We start from the raw sequence: 19343 nt of genomic DNA, 5'->3' as shown, positions 1-19343 counted from the left end.
TTTAAGCGAGCAGATGAGCGTGAGGCTGAGGATGAGGAATGATGTGAGCGTGATCTCTTGGTTGCATTTGAGATGCTGTCACAGGGACGAAGTTCATCCTGAGGGTCTTGTACAGTGGTAACAGGTACTGGATGGTCAGCAGCATAGAAATCCTTGCTTTTTTCGACAGGAATTTGTTCTACAGGGTTTATTTCCTTTGGTGATTGCTCAGAAATATTTGTCTGAAACGGTAATTTATTTGAGTTTTCATGTAGATTTTCCTGTATCCATCTTTCCAGTCGTTCCTTGAATGCATCACTGTATTCCATAATGCTAGAAAGCCACTCATTTTGTTTTTTACCTTCATCTTCAGGAAGTAGTGGCAGTAATTCATTATGGAGGTCGTTGGCCTTTTTACACAGTGCATTCAAGTTGTTCAGTTGTGAGGGGATTTCGGTTACATTTTCTGTTGATCCCATGTGCGCTTTTATTTGCGGAATAAGCGCTTTGATCTTATTAACGGCACTTTTGCGCTCATGCTGGAGCCGTTCGATTTTATTTCCCACAGCTTTGGCCGTCAGTTTAATTTCCCTTTTTCCGTTTTCCATGTTTAAACATTCAGCAACAGCTTTTATTTCATTTCCGTTAGATTGTATTTTGTATGAAGCAACACAATCACAGTTCATCAAGAGCGCATTCAAAATCCATCCATATAAATTGCATTTAAATTAATTGAAAGAGCAGATTCGATCCAAGCATTCCAACAAGCAAGAGGCCTTTAGACAACACCAGCCGCCATCTATTTATGCCACAAAGTCCCGACATCACAATCCAATAAAGCACGGAGAAGTTGCGCCACCTTCATTGCGCCACTGCAACCAGCGCAACATCCATTTAATACATTGTCCTCATTTGACTCAATGCATTCCAATCGAAGCGGATTCCTTAATCCACATAACATTGACAGGTTCCGGCCTACCTGTTCCCAGGTGAATGGATGGCGTGGTGTGGCACTTAGCTGTGGCCCCTTTGTTCTCCTGCTAATCCCTGCGTGATGACTTGGTGCTTTGGTGCGGCTTGATGATTTTCATTAAACGCCAGGTTTTTTGTTGACAAATGTTGCGGCTTCCTTACCAAACATTATTAGCCGCTGAGAGTAAAAGGTTGGGTCCTCAGGTTCGCAGATTTTTGACGCGCTAAGAGGCTATGAGGACAGATACGCTGAGATCCAAAGATGCTTTTGGTGCATTTATTAGTGACAAACAGCACAGAGCTATTACAGCGCAGCTGAGATGGATGAATGGAAACCAGCGGAATAAACAGATAAAAGGGTGATGAATGAATGAATAGCGGTCAACAAAAATTACGGCTACTACCCAACCCTGCCTCTCTCATCATCTGTGTCACAGGTGAGTGCGCACCTTTAAACACACCCACTTCCGCACGTGCACACGCCCACTACAACGTGAACCACCACCTCTGCAACACACACACTCTCAAGCACACCGTGCTCCTCATCCTCAACCTGTATGTCTCCTACATATGGTATGGTGATGTAATGGCATGGTGATAATATGGTATGGTGATGTAATGGCATGGTGATAATATGGTATGGTGATATAATGGCATGGTGATATAATGGCATGGTGATAATATGGTATGGTGATGTAATGGCATGGTGATAATATGGTATGGTGATATAATGGCATGGTGATGTAATGGTATGATGATAATATGGTATGGTGACGTAATGGCATGGTGATAATATGGTATGGTGATATAATGGCATGGTGATAATATGGTATGGTGATATAATGGCATGGTGATAATATGGTATGGTGATGTAATGGCATGGTGATAATATGGTATGGTGATATAATGGCATGGTGATAATATGGTATGGTGATATAATGGCATGGTGATAATATGGCATGGTGATATAATGGCATGGTGATAATATGGCATGGTGATGGCATGGTGATAATATGGTATGGTGGGGTCTCTGATGATTCCCAGCCCCAGTAAACACACCAGCGACATACTGGTGTTTGTTAGTAGCTGCTGTATGTTGTGTTTACAGTGAGAGGCTGTAGCCGACAGGACGGATGTGACCGAGTCAAACACAGTCCCCCATTCAGCAGCAGAGGACACATCGTGAACCGTATGACACACACACACACACACACACACACACACACACACACACACACACACACACACAGTCATGACTGCATGACTCCAGTTTTCTCTAAAAACTTTCATATGACTTAAAAACTTCATATAAACTTGCATCAACTTTTGACTCGTCAAGAAGTAGGGAAATAAAACGGATTATTAGACATTCTGATGAAGTTTGAACACATATTCACTGATGGCTCCGATCTAAACGAAGTGAAACAGAATCACATTTGGTGTCGGCTATTTGATGCCGACGTTACACTTGTTAACTTGTATGTGTCGTTCCACTCGATTCAGCTGCAGCCAGCATGAATTCTGCTGTTATTATAGCGATCATACTTTCCTCCACTCTTCTGCTGGTTATGGCTGCAGGCTGAACACCGACGCACAGAAAGTGTGCACACATCATCGAGTGATGCCGTTTTTGACGCGTCCGCGAACGCAACTCTTGCCGGTCACACAGCGGCCACGTCCCCCGGACGGCATGTAACCCCCCAGTCAGCACACGGGTGTTTGGGTCAGGTACTTACGCTCTCGGTCTGGGGAAGCCCATGGACAGCAGCACGTCCAGGTTGGAGCCACATTTCACCGAACCCGGCCGGTTCTGCCGGAGCCTCCGAGGGAGGATTTTACTGTAGAGGTCCTCTTTGGCAGCCATAGTCCATTGGGTCCGCTACAAGCCCGATGCAGTCCACTACCAGACCTCCGGCTAGTCCACGAGCTTCGGCCGGGTCCGCATGAGTGGTGAGGTCGAGGCAACGACGCCGTGTGGAGCCGAGGGCAGCGCTGTGCGGCCAGCCAGGCAGATCCCGCTCGTCCGCCTCCGCCCACCGGAGGAAACGGCGAATTAGATGTGCTGACTGGATGCAGGCAGCACAGCGGCAACACAGTCCTCTCTGGTCTACGGCACATCATCTATATATATCTATATGTAGTAACGCTACGACAGGAGTAGTAATACACTATGGAGTACAAATGACAAAACACTGGAGCTACAACAGTTGCTTTTAATTTGGGTCATACGTTTATATAGTATACAACTTATGTATCACAATATAGAAAAAATAATGACATCATCATCTTACATTGCTGTCAGTAGGCATGGGACATACGGCAATTTCATGTCAAGATGATCCTGCCAAAATAACTGTGATTCACAATATTATCCCCATAAACATCAAAATATGCTTACATTCTTAAAATTGTACTAAAACATACTGGAATCACTTCACATTTAGTTAAGAAACAAATATTTGTATTGCATCACAGATAAGACATCTTCTTTGTGATTTTTTTTAAGAATGTATTTTTGTACTTTTTTTTAAATCAGGCTCTGTTTTCCCTTCCCTGCCATGATAGCAAACTAGACAGCTTTTAACGTTACCATCCATCCATCGTCTACCGCTGATCCTGTATTCAGGGTCGCGGGGGGCTGGAGCCGATCCCAGCTGTCATTGGGTGAATGCAGGGTACACCTGGACAGGTAACCAGTCTATCACAGGGCTTTTTACGTTACTTGTGACGATATTTCAGATTATCCTGATCATGGAAATTCACCACGATCAACTTATTGTCTTATTTTTTTTTAATCACAATGAAATCTTATATCGTCCCATCCATAGTTGTGATTGAGAAATTTGACCCACGGTTGATCATTCATCTTAACATTACTCATATGATCTGGAACAAACATTTGAGTGAAACACTGATTTTTGACTAAACGTCATTAGGTCAATCTGATCATTTATTAAAATAGTAAAGATCCTTAAGGCAGCCCTGTTCATTTTGTATTCATGGCTTTCATAGAATTTCATGAAGCTGATCAATGACCTTTGCTGTCCATTGTAATAACACTGAAATTATATTGGACCTCATTGCGGGCCACACTTTGCCACATCCAAGCAAAGGCCCCCAGTCGGCCTGAGTGGTGGGAGATGTGAGCTTATCGCTGGCCCCCCACAGTGCTGGCAGATGGGTTGTATGGTGTGATGACACAGAAGACACAGCCTGCCTCCTGGAAAGCTTGCCTCATCTCCACCTAGTGGGCCAAATGCAGACTGCATCAGACAACAGGGCATTGATTCACAAATCCAGTACATCCGACCTCACGATGTACAACCCACAGTGAGATGTTGAGACGGGAATGAGAAATGACAGTTATAGAGCTGTAGACCGACTCAACCTTTTACATTCTGTGACGGTGAGATCAAGGGTTTGGGCACTGAGCTAATATCACTTTATAAAGCAGGCTCAGCTTGGTCTTGAGATCTTTTTCTTACAACGTGGGCTGAGCCATGAGACGCTGCATGTTGATTGTGGATATTTTTATCAGCTGGTTAAACTCTAGTTTTTTAAAATGATTTATGAACTTTCGATTTCAAATTGTGCAAAAATGTTACAGAACACACAAAAAACAAGTCATGTATATGGCAGCGTGAGTGCAGTGCTGTGATCATTGAACAGATTAAAACAAATAAATTAAACTACTTTGTTTTTCTGCCATGTCTAGAACATGAAATTTCACTGAACTATTTTTTACATTTTATCTCATCTCATCTTCAACCGCTTATCCGGTGTTATCCGGTATATTATATATATATATATATATATATATATACAGTGTGTGTGTGTGTGTGTGTGTGTGAGACATGCATGGATAAGAAATCTCAGCGAACAAGTCTTACCAGTCTGGCTTCATCCAGACACAGACCCACCACGGCCCCACCGCTGCCTGGTAACTTCACCGCCGAGCCAAACTGCAAGGAGCAGTAAAATCTTTATGAGTGTATAAACATAAAAACCCCACTCCCATAGGAAACAGACTGTTTCAAAGAAGTGGACGTAGTCATGGTAACATCACGCGTTGGTTTGTGGACTACACTTCTGAAGCCTCAAGTTCGGCATTTTGGTTGTCGCCATCTTGTATTTTTGGAACCAGTGAAGGAAGTGACCATATTTAGACTGAGGAGGAGTGGTGGCTCTGACAAACACAAGCAGCAGAGTGGCAGCCCAATGGATCTGGATCCATCTGGATTCTGGTGTGAAGCTGCTCACAAAGTTAGCTTCGTTCAAGGACCGGGATTCAAACCATCAATATTCCAATTGGTGGATGACTCGCTCTTACTCTGAGCCACAGCTAAGTGTTAAAGTCCTCTTGGAAGCTAAGTAGCTATGCCGTGGTAGTGACCTGTCAATCAGCAGGTAGCCCCGCCCCTAAAGCATCCCCTGCTTTCTGGTCTGGTGGACTCTAAATGGACCATAATGTACTAAATGAACATCATGCTGGATTGAAGAAGACTTGAATCTAGAGATTGAGACCATAAACTCATGGTTACAATGTTTACTGAGATAATACATCAAGAGAGAAGTAGGACCATTTTCTCATAGACTTCTATACAACCCCCTGGTGGCCAGAAGAGAGAATGACAGTGTGAAACTCCTCAGCCTTGGATTCATGTTTCAGAAGCAGAGGTTGCTGTCTGATAGGCACACAGGTGGAAATGGACAAAAGACTGAATACTAATATAATCAATAAAACATGCTCATAGCAGATAGTGGAACCCTTAAGTACATACCTGCCTCGCCAACTGGACCATCTTGAGATTCCCAGGACCCAGACAGTCATCAGTGTAGACGGACCTGTGGGATATGTTGTTACTTCAGCTGTGAGTGTAGCTGGATGTATATATATATATATATATATATATATATATATATATATATATATATACACACTACGTACCTCCGGAGCTCAAAGTTCTGGTCCATCAGTTGTGCCAGACGCCTCCAGTCTCTGTCGTGTAGCGCCGTCCTGGGGGGAGAACACAAGATGTCAAGATTCACCTCAATTATTCTCAACTTCCCAAATGCCACAACAAAGACAAAATCACTTTTTGCAGCACATTAAATACTCTTCGTGGTGTGTGTGTGTGTGTGTGTGTGTGTGTGTGTGTGTGGGGGGGGGGGGGGGGGTGTTACTTGGAACATAAATATTTCCCCCACAAAAGCACAAGGGCTGTACAAGGCGAGACACAAGACCAGCGTTTCTATATCCTCCTGATGTCGAAGAGTCCAAGAACCCTTCCCATGCTCCCCAAGGCTGTGCCTCAGTGTGTGAGTGTGTATGTTTAGATACTAATGAATGTGTGTGTGAATGGCTGAATGATGACATGGAGCACTCTGAGCATTTGAAGACTAGAAAGGGGCTATATCAATGCAAGTCCGTTTCCCAGAATTCCCATGGTTGTTTATGTCTAGCTTTTGTCCTGATATACACTGAACCAAAATATAAATGCAACACTTTTGTTTTTGCTCCAATTTTTGTTGTTGTTGACGTAAACAAAAGGTCCTTTTTCTCTCAAAGTTTGTTCACATATTTGTGTTAGTGAGCACTTCTCCTTGCTGAGATAACTCACCCACCTGACTGGTGTTCATGTGGAGATGAACACCAGATGTTGATCAGACTGATTATTGAACAGGTGTGTCTTTGGTCACAATAAAAGGCCACTCTAAAATGTATACTTGGGGGGGTCTCCATTTGCCTCATGAGTTGCTCAGGTTGTTGGTTGTGGCCTGTTGAATGCCAGGTTGCTGGATATTGGAAGGAAGTGGAAGATGCTGTCGTATTGTTGATCCAGAGCATCCCACACATGCTCACCGGGTGACATGTCGGGGGAGTTGAGAGGCCGGTTGGACAGACTGCCAAATACTCGGAAACCACTTTGGAGACGGCTTGTGGTAGAAAAATGAACATCCAATTCAAAGAGAACAGCTCAGTTCGACATTCCTGCAGTCAGCATGTCGACCGCACACTGCCTCAAAATATCTGTGTGATAAAACTGCACATCCAGTCCTTCTATTGTGACCAGCTCAAGGCACACCTGCACAGTAATCATGCTGTCTAATCAGCATCTTGATTCTATCTTGCTATTGTGGCAAACCAGGGGAACTCAATGAGCCAAATCAGCAGAGGGGGCGGGTCCCCGGGCTCCGGCTAGGGGAGGTGATAGAAGGAGTGTTTTTATTGGGTCCTAACTCCTATTCCTAACTCCTTTTCCTTGACCTCTGGGGAAAACATCACGGGTTAAGGAAAGGCGATAGGAGAACTCAAAAGGATTTAGGAAAAGACGGCCGCGGTGCTCAGAGAATCCGACCGGACTTTAACTAAGCTACGTCATTATAACGCGGCCGCTGATGATCAACACCGGTGATTGACGTGCGTCGACGGTGGAGAAACTACAATAATGCACTACAAAAGGCGTGACGTCCATTTCTCCCCATGTTGTTGGTTCTATAAACAGCTGGTTCACTGACTGGCTTCAGGTCCAGCAGCTCCTCCTTCCTGTTTGACCTTTTACTGTATTTACATTTCATTTGTGGTTTTAGTTTCGTTTTTGTCAAACATTTGTAACATGATTTAAATAAAAAATACCATTCAATTATTATCACTGTCCACACACATTTATCAACACTATTCCAATTACTATATGTCTGCATGAAAGTCATTGTTAAATATGCAAATAGGCATATCGTTTGTTTTCTTCAACGGTCGAGGTGTGCGGCACTTTAAATGTTGCTCTCAAGAAGAATTGTGGGTCGGCGTAATCTCCTTTCCTTTCGTATAGGAAGGTCCAATGCATCCTATGCTAAAGGAGATCTGAAAGGAAGCATTGGAGCTCCTTTCCTTCAAATTTAGAGAATTAAATGGCTCTTATGTTCAGTTAGGAACCTTCCTAAGAGAGAAAGACTATTCGACCATACGTTACTGGACACACCTGCAGCCCGTCAGGTAATCAGAGAGGCATCAAGAGGCAGACTTATTGGGGGGGAGGGGAGCTGGCCACATGACGGAGGACTCAACTCAGGAGCCCCCCCCCCCCGCTACCCCTTGTGAAGTCGGAGGAATCCTCAGTTATAGTTTGACCCATTTTCCTGTTCCCCTCGAACCCTTATTCTCTCCGTGAATCTTTCCACCTCTTCCCCTGGGTTTCCACAATATCTTGAAAAATTGGAGCAAAAACAATGCAGTCAAACCAACCTCGCTTGATCAGTGAGCTCAGCAAAAGTCTTCATGGCCTCGACGACCAGCGGCTCCCCTGTGAAAGATGAGGCAGCGTGAGAGAAGCTCTACTACTGTCTTGAAGGAGAAATCTGGTCATTTTCTGACCCCATTTTCGTTGTCCCCAGGGTCATCCCGACTTATTCGAAGCATAAAACCTGACAAAAATTGACTTGACCTAGCCCGAGATGTGTTCCCGTCTGAACTTGCGCGAGACTTGCATTGTTTTGGCTACGGGCTGCTGTTTAGCTGTAAGCTATCGTTGCTATGTTGCAACATAGTCATACATATGGACATAACAGCTTCCTGGATTTATTACGGACAGGACGACTGCACTGCTCGATCGTTTCTTTATGGATACAAAATCAAAACTACGTGGAAAACGTTTTCGTTTCTGCGGTGACTGGGAGGGACGAGCGCCGTTCGGCTATCTACTGCTAATGTCTACGGGGTGATTTGAGGTGAGTAACTCCATGCAAAAACACACATATTTATGTCGTTTTGCAACACTATTTGAGCTAAACGAGCGCCGTCGTGTCTCGTACGGACCCAACCTGTGTTGCATAGGTCTTGGAATTGTTTTCTGAGGCCCAGGAAAGCAGATATAACGTGCCCCAATGGGTTAGCATTGGAGCGAGTCTGGAAGGCTGCCAGGCAGGTACAGATCTCGGGCTAGGCAACGTCAATTTTTGTCTGATTTTTTGCTTCTCATAAGTTGGGATGACCCTGGGGACGACGACAATGGGGTCAAAAATGACCGGATTTCTCCTTTAATCTAACTCAAACAGACCGATGGAAATACACATGGTTTAGTATCTTATTCTGAAAAACCTTTTGTCTGTTTATGGATAACTGAAATGTGTTGCTCTTATTAAAGAATATATTATGGACATGCAAAAGTTAGACTGCAATACTGGGACGCACCGCTGAGCCAGCGCTGTCTGATGTTGCTGTGGATGCGTCCAGAGTCACTCGGGTCACTCAGGTAAGCCAGCCAGAACTGGGGCAGCCCACTCATGTCCATGGACACATAGTCCCCTACACACACACACACACACACACACACACGTTAGCAAAGACATGTGTTTGATCATCAGCTGCACAGACAGACGGCGACTTCAGTACCGCAGCCCTGATCATCCATGAGCTTCTTGCTGAAATCCATGTAGACCAGGCCTTCGTAGACCTGAACCGGACAACAAGCAGAGATGAGTGACGTGGCATGTCGACAGAGGACCTTTGAGTCGAACTGAATCTGGTACTGACCTGAACAACTCTGTCCTGCAGGCCAGCTGTAATGAACAGTTCATCAGTCTCCACGTTGAGGATGAAGTTGGCCCGGACTGCCTTCGGGAGGTCCTGTGGTGTGAAACGGGAACATACAGAGACGTAAAGACACAGTAGAACACGTTGGTCACAAGTGTTTTTCTTGCGGTGGGCATATTTTATTTTAATTTAATTAAGAATCCTTGTCTTTCCCTAAGCTTAGACTAACCTTAATACATACAATATATCTGCATCACAGCAGGTCTTCACCATTCTACAGTTTCCATTAACTGGTTGAGGCACTTTGATAAGATAAGTGATGGCGTCGGTAACAACATGAGAGGGAGGAATCCTTACACTGTCGGTGATGTTGTAGAATCTCATGAGACACTTGAGGGTAGCTGACACGATGGCACTGTGAGAAGAGAGGATCGCTAATCAATTCTCCTCAATTACTCCATTTCTAAATGCTAATACAGACACGAGCAGAAGGGTTTACCTGCTTCCAGCAAGGCCCTGCAGTAGAACCAGAAAATGATTTCATCATTACAGAGCATTGTCACATTACACACTTTGTGAATGGTTGGCCTCCATTACTTGGAGAGCAGTTTCTGAATGGATGCTCACCACTTGCCGAGGAATGTTGGTGTCGTACTTCAGTGTGAAGTTCTGCTTCGTCAAAGCAATACTGCAGTAAAGCACATGGATGCAGCGTCAGCAGGGAAAGGGACTTTCACATGAACCAAACGGAGAACATCTTCCACCAGAGCTGTGAGCATAGTCCCAGTTTTCAAACATCACATTTCCTTCCTGTTTCTAATGCAGACATGGACCTTATTCATTCTCGTTTGAAACCTGAGATAACTGGCCGACTACGGTTTTGAAGCCTCAAATTCACGTTTTTGTCCACCGCCATCTTGAATTTTGGCGAGTGAAGTAAGTGATCATATTGGGAGTGCGGAGGAGCGATGGATGGATCTATAATAATAATGAACAAGCAAACAAACACAAGCGGCAGAGTGGCACCCCAAAGCTGTGAAGCTGCTAACAAAGTTAGCTTCATGATTCAAGGTTAAGTGTTAAATCTTCTTAAATGTTAGTAGCTAACTAGCATTGGTAGCAACCTGTCAATCAGCAGGTAGCCCCGCCCCTAAAGCATCCCCTGCTTCCTGGTCTGGTGGACTCTAAATGGACCATAATGTACTAAATGAACATCATGCTGGATTGAAGAAGACTTGAAACTAGAGATTGAGAACATAAACTCACGTTTACAATGTTTACTGAGTAGAAGTACTTTTGCAATATAACTTTTACTGAAGAAAACTTCCTTCATTTCTAATTCTAAATACATCGTGGGTAAGTTCTAGCAGCATACATAGAGGTAGGTTTGCTCCATCTGAAGGCCAGTAAAGATCGTCTCTGAGAGGATGTCACATGCTGGTCTTACCCTTGTTTGGAACAGAACTGGTAGAACTTCTTACAGGTGGCCTGCAGCAGCCGCAGACCTCCCAGGTACCTGCAGTGGAGGACGGACATTTCCAAAAAGCCTGAACCAACTGTGTGGTGTGTTTTAGATCATGTGACGTGCTCGGTACGCACCCTTCCTTCCTGCTGATACAGAACAGATCCTGCAAGCTTCCGAACTCTGTGGGGTCATTGAGTGGGTGAGGGACTAATACCTAGGAAGGCAGATAATCACATGACTTTTGCACAATACGCTTCTTCTGAAATGTTTTTAGCCCATGAGAGTGAGAGCGTTACCAAAGTTTGGCTCTCCACCAGAGTGACCTCGGCCCAGAAGTTACAGATGGACATAGCGATGGTTTTCCCGTTGAAGCCGTCTGAAGGGTTCCCCATTAATCCAACCCTGTGAGTGGTCAGATATCTTTAAGTGTTTGTCAGGCTCTGTTTGAACATTTAAAGGCTCTAGAGAAGAGAAAGCTCACAAGAGATTTCATAAGGGTTCTTCCAAGATTTTCATCTGCAGTATAACTTTGAGCCACATGACGTGTCATTTTTGTTTTCATATCTTAACATCATTTTCCTCAATGAGTACTTTAAAACGTGACTGCATACGTCTGCTGATGGCCATCAGCTTTGGCTTCACTTTTCAGAACCATTGGCTGCTGCCTGGCTATGGCAACAATGTGTTCTGTCTTATCCAAATCCTGCAAACTTTGAAGAAATAGCGAGCACAGATAATGAGGGTAGCGATAACGAGTGGATCCAAATCAGGACCTTTGATCACCAAAATCTAATCAGTTCACCCTCGAGTCCAAATGGATATTTGTGCCAAATTTGTAGAAATTGGTAGAATTTGGAGATAAAATGAGAAGTTCCTGAGAATCCCGATCATGAGAACAGAGTGGAAACACGATGCCTCCAGGTGTGTCAACCATGGCAGTCTGAGTCCACACCAAGGGGAGTGACTGTACTTTGTATTTCCTCACCTGGCAAATGACCTGCATGTGATGGGTTGAGCGGGGTTGTCTTGTTGCTTGGTGGAGTAGTGGGTGAGCCACTTGGTGTAGTCTGATAGGCCCTAAGTCCACAGGGAGATGTATTAGAACTACTAAAGGGGGTTTTATACACAAATCCACTTTATCAGCTGGAACAGAACAACAGCATCCAAGCCCAAATATACATTAGGTCTCATCCCCACCAGACAGGAACATTTACTGAGGCGCCTTGTTTTGCCAATTTATTGATGATTCAGCCATTTTTTCTTGAGACAAGTCTCATATGCACACTTCATCTTCCCAAATTATACAGTATGCATTTCCCGTTGCACGACCCACTGGTTTCCTGATTGTTAGCATTGTTCTCAACGTGCTCACTGTGTGAATCCTCACCTGACTCATTATTTCATCCTTTACAAACATAATGGATTTTGAAAAATACTCAATGACCATCACCATGCCATGTAAAATAAAGATATTGTGATTCTGCCTTGTATTACTGGTGAAGCGGCCTTGTATTTTCTGTTTTAGAGACCATTACTCCACCCATGGGGCTGCACGGTGGTGTAGTCCCCTCACAGCCAGACGGTCCCGGGTTCGATTCCCGGGTCGGGTTCCTTCTGTGTGCAGTTTGCATGATCTCCCTTTCTCAGTGTGGGTTCTCTCCCACAGTCCAAATACATGCAGGATGGACCTGTCTGTCTCCACATGTCAGCCCTGTGATAGACTGGTTACCTGTCTGTCTCTACATGTCAGCCCTATGATAGACTGGTTACCTGTCTGTCTCCACATGTCAGCCCTGTGATAGACTGGTTACCTGTCTGTCTCCACATGTCAGCCCTGTGATAGACTGGTTACCTGTCTGTCTCTACAGCCCTGTGATAGACTGGTTACCTGTCTGTCTCTACATGTCTCCCTGTGATAGACTGGTTACCTGTCTGTCTCTACATGTCGGCCCTGTGATCGACTGGTTACCTGTCTGTCTCTACATGTCGGCCCTGTGATCGACTGGTTACCTGTCTATCTCTACATGTCGGCCCTGTGATAGACTGGTTACCTGTCTGTCTTTACATGTCAGCCCTGTGATAGATTGGTTACCTGTCTGTCTCTACATGTCAGCCCTGTGATAGACTGGTTACCTGTCTGTCTCTACATGTCTCCCTGTGATAGACTGGTTACCTGTCTGTCTCTACAGCCCTGTGATAGACTGGTTACCTGTCTGTCTCTACAGCCCTGTGATAGACTGGTTACCTGTCTGTCTCTACAGCCCTGTGATTGACTGGTTACCTGTCTGTCTCTACATGTCAGCCCTGTGATAGACTGGTTACCTGTCTGTCTTTACATGTCAGCCCTGTGATAGATTGGTTACCTGTCTGTCTCTACATGTCAGCCCTGTGATAGACTGGTTACCTGTCTGTCTCTACATGTCTCCCTGTGATAGACTGGTTACCTGTCTGTCTCTACAGCCCTGTGATAGACTGGTTACCTGTCTGTCTCTACAGCCCTGTGATAGACTGGTTACCTGTCTGTCTCTACAGCCCTGTGATTGACTGGTTACCTGTCTGTCTCTACATGTCTCCCTGTGATAGACTGTCACTCTTACTCTTCCTCCTGGTGATGTTGGGACTCTGAATATGTGTTAAAGCTATGGTCTAAGATTTGGAATAAAAAAAATCCATTCAGTCTATTAGCTGTAGGTCTGCATAGAAATTGACCAATGGGAGCCATTGCTCCAGAAGGCTCCCATTGGCTCGTACCCTCCATCCAATCCCCTCCTCTCCCCTGCTCCTCGTCATCCCGCCTCGTTGAATCGTGGAACACTGAGGGGAGGGGTTCAGAGGCTCAACTGATTTTCAGAATGTAGACCACAGCTTTAACTCTGAAAATCATGGGCAACAATATGTTCTGTCTCATCCAAATCCTGCAAACTTTGAAGAAATAGCGAGTACAGATAATGATGTAGACCACAGCTTTAACTCTGAAAATCATGACCGTGTTTGAGTCCTACTCAATGTGTTAAGTGTCCTGAGCTAACTGTTGTGGTATGACACTATAAATAAAATAAAATTCGATTGAATGTCACCCCAGTCAGCGTCGGTCAGGGCTTTTTGAAAAGCAAAAACATCTGGGGGTGTGGAGTTAGAGAGAGTTTGCCAGACCACAAATCTCAGTGATTGCATTGCATTGTGGGTAATGTGGGAATAATGTTGTTTTTTTAACTTTGCCTCAGGAGTCTGACAGTGTTATAGCAACATAATGCTAAATGGATGGAGGACTCCCTTAAGGTCGACCATCAGCTTGATTACAGTAATGTTCAGGCCTTCGTCTCGGACTTTCTCCCTCATAATCTCTGAGTTTCAACACATTGCTGCGTGAACAAAAACATGACGATGAACTGAGGTTGGGATACTAACCACTTGTCCAATGAGCTGGAAGCCGGTAGGAAGCTTCATGCCAAACACATCGAGCTGCTTCTCATTGATGAGCCACTCCTGCAGAGAAAGGAGCCACAAAGGTCCTGGTGAGTATGTTAATCATTCATGGAACCTGTGACCTGATGTTACATGTGAACGAGGACAAGCAGAGTCAAACCACAGATTGACACAAACTTATTTTGTACAGATTCAAATAGAATCATGAAGGCAGCAGTTAAGGTAAGGGTAAAATCAACAATAAGTAATCACTTTTGCTGACATGACATTTCTTTTTGAATAAGCACTTACGAACCCAGAACCTTCCGAAGGACCTGTCTGTGGCTTGAGGCTGCAGGCTGAGGAAGTCAGACAGGTAGGAGAGCGTGTCTCTCTGGATGCAGTAAAACACCACGCTGGCCAGTCGGGAGGACGTCAGCCCTTCCTGTGGTTTCTCCAAGAAGCGAGTTATCCTGATTAGACGATAGATTCACCCGGAGGTTCAATCTGATCAATGAAGTTCTGAGGAGTTACGTTGTACTTTCATTTGTTTGTAAATATGGAAATGTGTGTATCTTGTTTTCTAAGTTGGTCCTTTATGTCCACCTCGCAAAAGCATGTTGTAATTGATCACTTTGATAAGTGCTATATAAATAGCCTTTACTAGTGTACCAGTGGCAAGAAAAAGTATGTGAACCTTTTTGAATTTCATGGTTTTCTCAATAAATTTGTCATTAATGTGATCTGATCTTCATCTAGGTCATCATAATTGTGAGCAGACCTGACCCGTCTCCAATCAGCCTAACATGCTGCTGTTCCATCATGTGGTGCATTATGGGACTAAAGGAAGAAGTTCCTTCTCACCTGTGGGTGTCACGGCAGACCTCCACGATGCCCCTGGAGCTGCTTTTCTCACCTTCCTCCAGCTCGTAGTAGATCATCAGCTCTCCGGGCTGCAGCACAAACAAAACGATGACTTCAACTCCACAAAAACATTCATTGGACCTTGATAAATATCCTCTGTAAGACTATGTATTGCATTGTGGTAAATCACCTCCGACCTGAAGAAGCGAATAACTTGAGCAATGTCAAAGTTCTGGTCCGCACACAGCATGTCTCCTGCGATCTGCTCACACAACAACATGCGTTCACTTCTACAGAATCCACGGTGAAATGTGATCGTGTGAATGGACGTCCGCCGCCGTCAGCCGGCAGCAGGTGGATTCCTCTCACCACCACGATGTCGTCCTGCAGCTTGCGGCTGCGTATGACCAGCTCCAGGTCGGCCACGGCCCCGAGGCGGTCCTCCAACGTGGTGCTGCCGTCATTCACCACATTCTCCACGGGGAAGTCATTAGCTGTGGCCCAGCGCTCATAGTGCTTATACCTGGTCAGAGTGACAGAATAAGAAGGGAGCAGAATGGTGCAACAAACACTGCAGAGTGAACACCAGGCGGGTCTTACCACCGTTCAAACTCACTTGTCCGCATTAGTGACCAGATACACCTCTGTGAACAGCTGTCGCCTGGAGAGAAATCAGACAGTTGAGCAGCTAACTAGAGAATGAGTGAACATGAGAGGCCTGTTCCTGTTGGGCCAGCGGTCACTTCCACCTACATGTTGACTGTTTCCCACCAGAAGTCAAGGATCTTCTTTCCTCCAACGCCAGGAAGTAAAGCCTTTGGTACCCCGGTCAGGTGGCTGTATAATCCTGTGTCATCGTTCTGGGAGAGGTGGAACAAACAGCTGGACTCAAACACACGTTCCAAACCACCAGACTTACAAACTACAGTATAAACGTACTTGTATAGAAAATGGTAGACACACTCATCATCAGTTGCTATTTTGGAGCACCTCATGTTGTGTGTTTTACTTAATTTCTAATGTAAACGGCACCATTCAAAGTGTATTTAGAGTACTTATACTGCATACTTTCAGCTGGGAGGCTGGGTGAATGTCCGAAGGAGGCATAGTTCTAAACCGAAGCCCAATGTTAACCACCATGTTCACGTGTCTAATCGATTTTCCCCACTCAGCACACACCCGCTGAGAAGCCAACTCTGGTCATTGGCAGCTCCATAGTGAGACACGTGAAAATAGCGACACCAGCGACCATAGTCAAATGTGTCCCAGGGGCCAGAGCGGGCGACATCGAAGCTCAATTGAAACTGCTGGCTAAGGATAAACGTAAATACAGTAAGATTGTTATTCAGGTCACTTTATATTTACAGGTATTTTTATTTCAAACGGTGACTTTATGTTTAATGGTATTTTTATTTCAAACGGTGACCCATTTATTTCAAATATGTACATTTACTTTTGAAATTGTTTTAACCCCTTTTATCTGATCTACCATTCGTCAAGGCTAAGAAGCACTTTTGCATTTTTAAGTGTTAGTTTTTTTTTTACTTCATTGGATTGTATTTACTTTACTATACTTAGCTTATTAGCAAATTAACAAAATCATTTTTGAATATATAAAAGCAATTTTCTTTCTCACGCACAAAATATGTACCAAACCGTAACCCAAGAACCGAGGTACGTATTGAACCGTGGGTTAACTGTATTGTTGCATCCCTAGTGTTAAGTGTCCTGAGCTGACTACGGTTGTCATATGACACTATAAATTAAATTACATTGAAATCAATTGAACTTAGTACACTTAAGTACATGGCACTGTATGTACTAATATTCATGATCGAGTTTGCTTTGTGTTACACTTACATGTATTGTGTCTTGCTAATACACTACTGTATATTGCCAAAAGTATTGGCTCACCTGCCTTGACTCTCATATGAACTTAATTGACATCCCATTCTTAATCCATAGGGTTTAATATGACGTCGGTCCAGCGTTTGCAGCTATAACAGCTTCAACTCTTCTGGAAGGCTTTCCACAAGGTTCAGTGTGTTTATGGGACTTTTTGACCATTCTTCCAGAAGTGTATTTGTGAGATCACACACTGATGTTGGAAGGGAAGGCCTGGCTCTCAGTCTCCACTCTAATTCATCCCAAAGGTGTTCTATCTGGTTGAGGTCAGGACTCTGTGCAGGCCAGTCAAGTTCATCCACACCAAACTCTCTCCTCCATGTCTTTATGGACCTTGCTTTGTGAACTGGTGCACAGTCATGTTGGAACAGGAAGAGGTCATCCCCAAACTGTTCCACAAAGTTGGGAGCATGGATTGTCCAACATCTCTTGGTATGCTGAAGCATTCAGAGTTCCTTTCACTGGAACTAAGGGGCCAAGCCCAGCTCCTGAAAAACACCCCACACCATAATCCCCCTCCACCTAACTTTACATGTGGCACAATGCAGCCAGACAAGTACCGTTGTCCTGGAAACCGCCAAACCCAGACTCGTCCATCAGATTACCAGATGGAGAAGTGTGATTGGTCCCTCCAGAGAACATCTCCACTGCTCTAGAGTCCAGTGGCAGCACCACTGCATCCCACGCTTTGCATTGCACTTGCTGATGTATGGCTCGGATGCAGCTCATTGCCATAGAAACCCATTCCATGAAGCTCTCTACGCTGGTCTTGAGCTAATCTGAAGGCCACATGAAGTTTGGAGGTCTGTAGTGATTGACTGCAGAAAGTTGGTGACCTCTGCCCACTATGTACCTCAGCATCCGCTGACCCCGCTCCGTCATTTTACGTGGTCTACCACTTCTTGGCTGAGTTGCTGTCGTTCCCAATCACTTCCACTTTGTTCTAATCCCACTGACAGTTGACTGTGGAATATAAGGGAGCGAGGACATTTCACGACTGGACTTGTTGCACAGGTGGCATCCAAAGAAATCTACTTAATAACGCTGTTATTATGAAAAAAAAAAAAAAAAGAAGACTTGAAATTGAGATCATAAAATGTACTGAGATAATAACTCGAGAGAGAGAAGTATGGTGATTGTCTCAGTCTTCTATAGTCTATAGTGACTCATAGAGGAGGCGCCCCCTGATGGCCAACAGAGAGAATGTAGGTTTAAGGCACTTCACCTTTGATCCTATGATGTTGTCCGTCTCAAACTTTAGCTCTGAGGGAAAGTAGTTTAACGTGGAGATTGGCCATACAAACATTGATTTAATTCCACCACAATGCTCGGTAGGTGGCGCTCATTACCGCAAGCATGAGAACAAACGTGTTATCCTTAAAAATGCCCTGTAGCGCATCCTCACCGTCCCGTAAACGTCCGACGCTGCAGCCCGACATGCCCACACGCTAGCCGAGCTAGCCGGGGTGAAGAGTCTGATGTGGACGGGAGTCCTGCCGCCCTGTGGCCGCTACGCAACAACCGCGAACTTTGCACCGCCGCAAGTGACGTCCTGTCTGCGCCAGCATTCATTCTGCTTACCTTGATGTGCGCCTCTAACACGGTGCCGTGACCGGCTACCAGCAGTATACAGATCATCTGGGACACTTCACTTCGTCCTTTGGCTCGAGAAGAACACAGCAGCGGGGGATAAACTCAACGCTCTCATCTGTAGCAGCAGCTTCTGCCAACGTCAACGAACTAATGTACTTCCGCAAAGTTCCTTCAAAATAAAGCCTACACGCAGGACCACCTCAGTAGTGGTCTCCATACTGCAGCATGAAGACGAGCAGCAGTGACTTGATTTCCAGAATAATCTCAGACTGATGAAAGGATACATAGAGTTTTAGGATTATAGCATCACAGTCTGTAGAAAGAATATACTAGAAAGAAGCAATTCGGTAAAGCCTACAGTCTGTTGCTTTTAACTTGTTACTAGCTGGACTTCTTCACTGGTCGTTCTAACACAGTACTGAAAAGATGCAAGCGCAAAGATTATTTAAGCTTCTCCGTCTTCAAATCCTAGTGACGTCAGTGACGAGCAGCGCGCGCACGCACGCACGCACACACACACACACACACACACACACACACACACACACACACACACACACACACACACACACACACACACACACACACACACACACACACACACACACACACACACACACACACACACAC

General features: G+C 44.8%; 2 protein-coding genes across 3 annotated transcripts in view; both read right to left on the bottom strand.

Annotated features, from left to right (window-relative positions):
* ubash3bb (ubiquitin associated and SH3 domain containing Bb) overlaps positions 1 to 2892 on the bottom strand; it is a 73184-nt gene extending 70292 nt beyond the window's left edge. For both annotated transcript variants that reach the window (XM_084019952.1, XM_084019953.1), the window contains exon 1: positions 2688 to 2892. In XM_084019952.1, the coding sequence (XP_083876078.1) occupies positions 2688 to 2815 (128 nt within the window). In that variant the 5' untranslated portion in view covers positions 2816 to 2892. The remainder of the gene's footprint in view (positions 1 to 2687) is intronic.
* Positions 2893 to 3153: 261 nt separating this feature from the next.
* Positions 3154 to 18870, bottom strand: gkup (glucuronokinase with putative uridyl pyrophosphorylase). The gene is made up of 23 exons (XM_084019955.1): positions 18702 to 18870; positions 15969 to 16075; positions 15832 to 15876; positions 15585 to 15738; positions 15406 to 15477; positions 15216 to 15304; positions 14668 to 14824; positions 14355 to 14432; positions 11932 to 12023; positions 11243 to 11348; positions 11081 to 11160; positions 10929 to 10997; positions 10109 to 10169; positions 9981 to 9997; positions 9839 to 9896; positions 9482 to 9574; positions 9341 to 9401; positions 9140 to 9253; positions 8195 to 8252; positions 5900 to 5968; positions 5733 to 5796; positions 4842 to 4913; positions 3154 to 4195 (listed from the first exon to the last, which is right to left on the bottom strand). The coding sequence occupies exons 1-23, from the start codon at positions 18756 to 18758 to the stop codon at positions 4100 to 4102; spliced, it is 1869 nt and encodes a 622-aa protein (XP_083876081.1). The 5' UTR covers positions 18759 to 18870; the 3' UTR covers positions 3154 to 4099.
* Positions 18871 to 19343: the final 473 nt, after the last annotated feature.

Source organism: Eutrigla gurnardus (assembly GCF_963514095.1).
Source record: "Eutrigla gurnardus genome assembly, chromosome: 10".
Classification (NCBI taxonomy): Eukaryota; Metazoa; Chordata; class Actinopteri; order Perciformes; family Triglidae; genus Eutrigla; species Eutrigla gurnardus.
Note: the sequence above shows the minus strand (reverse complement) of the source record. Positions and strands in the feature narration are given on the sequence as shown.

Coding starts and splice junctions, on each gene's coding strand:
- gkup (XM_084019955.1), bottom strand. CDS start 18,758: ATGATCTGTATACTGCTGGTAGCCGGTCACGGCACCGTGTTAGAGGCG. Junction 8,253..9,139: donor CAGACAGCGCTGGCTCAGCG/GTGCGTCCCAGT, acceptor CATCTTTCACAG/GGGAGCCGCTGGTCGTCGAG. Junction 5,797..5,899: donor CAGAACTTTGAGCTCCGGAG/GTACGTAGTGTG, acceptor CATATCCCACAG/GTCCGTCTACACTGATGACT.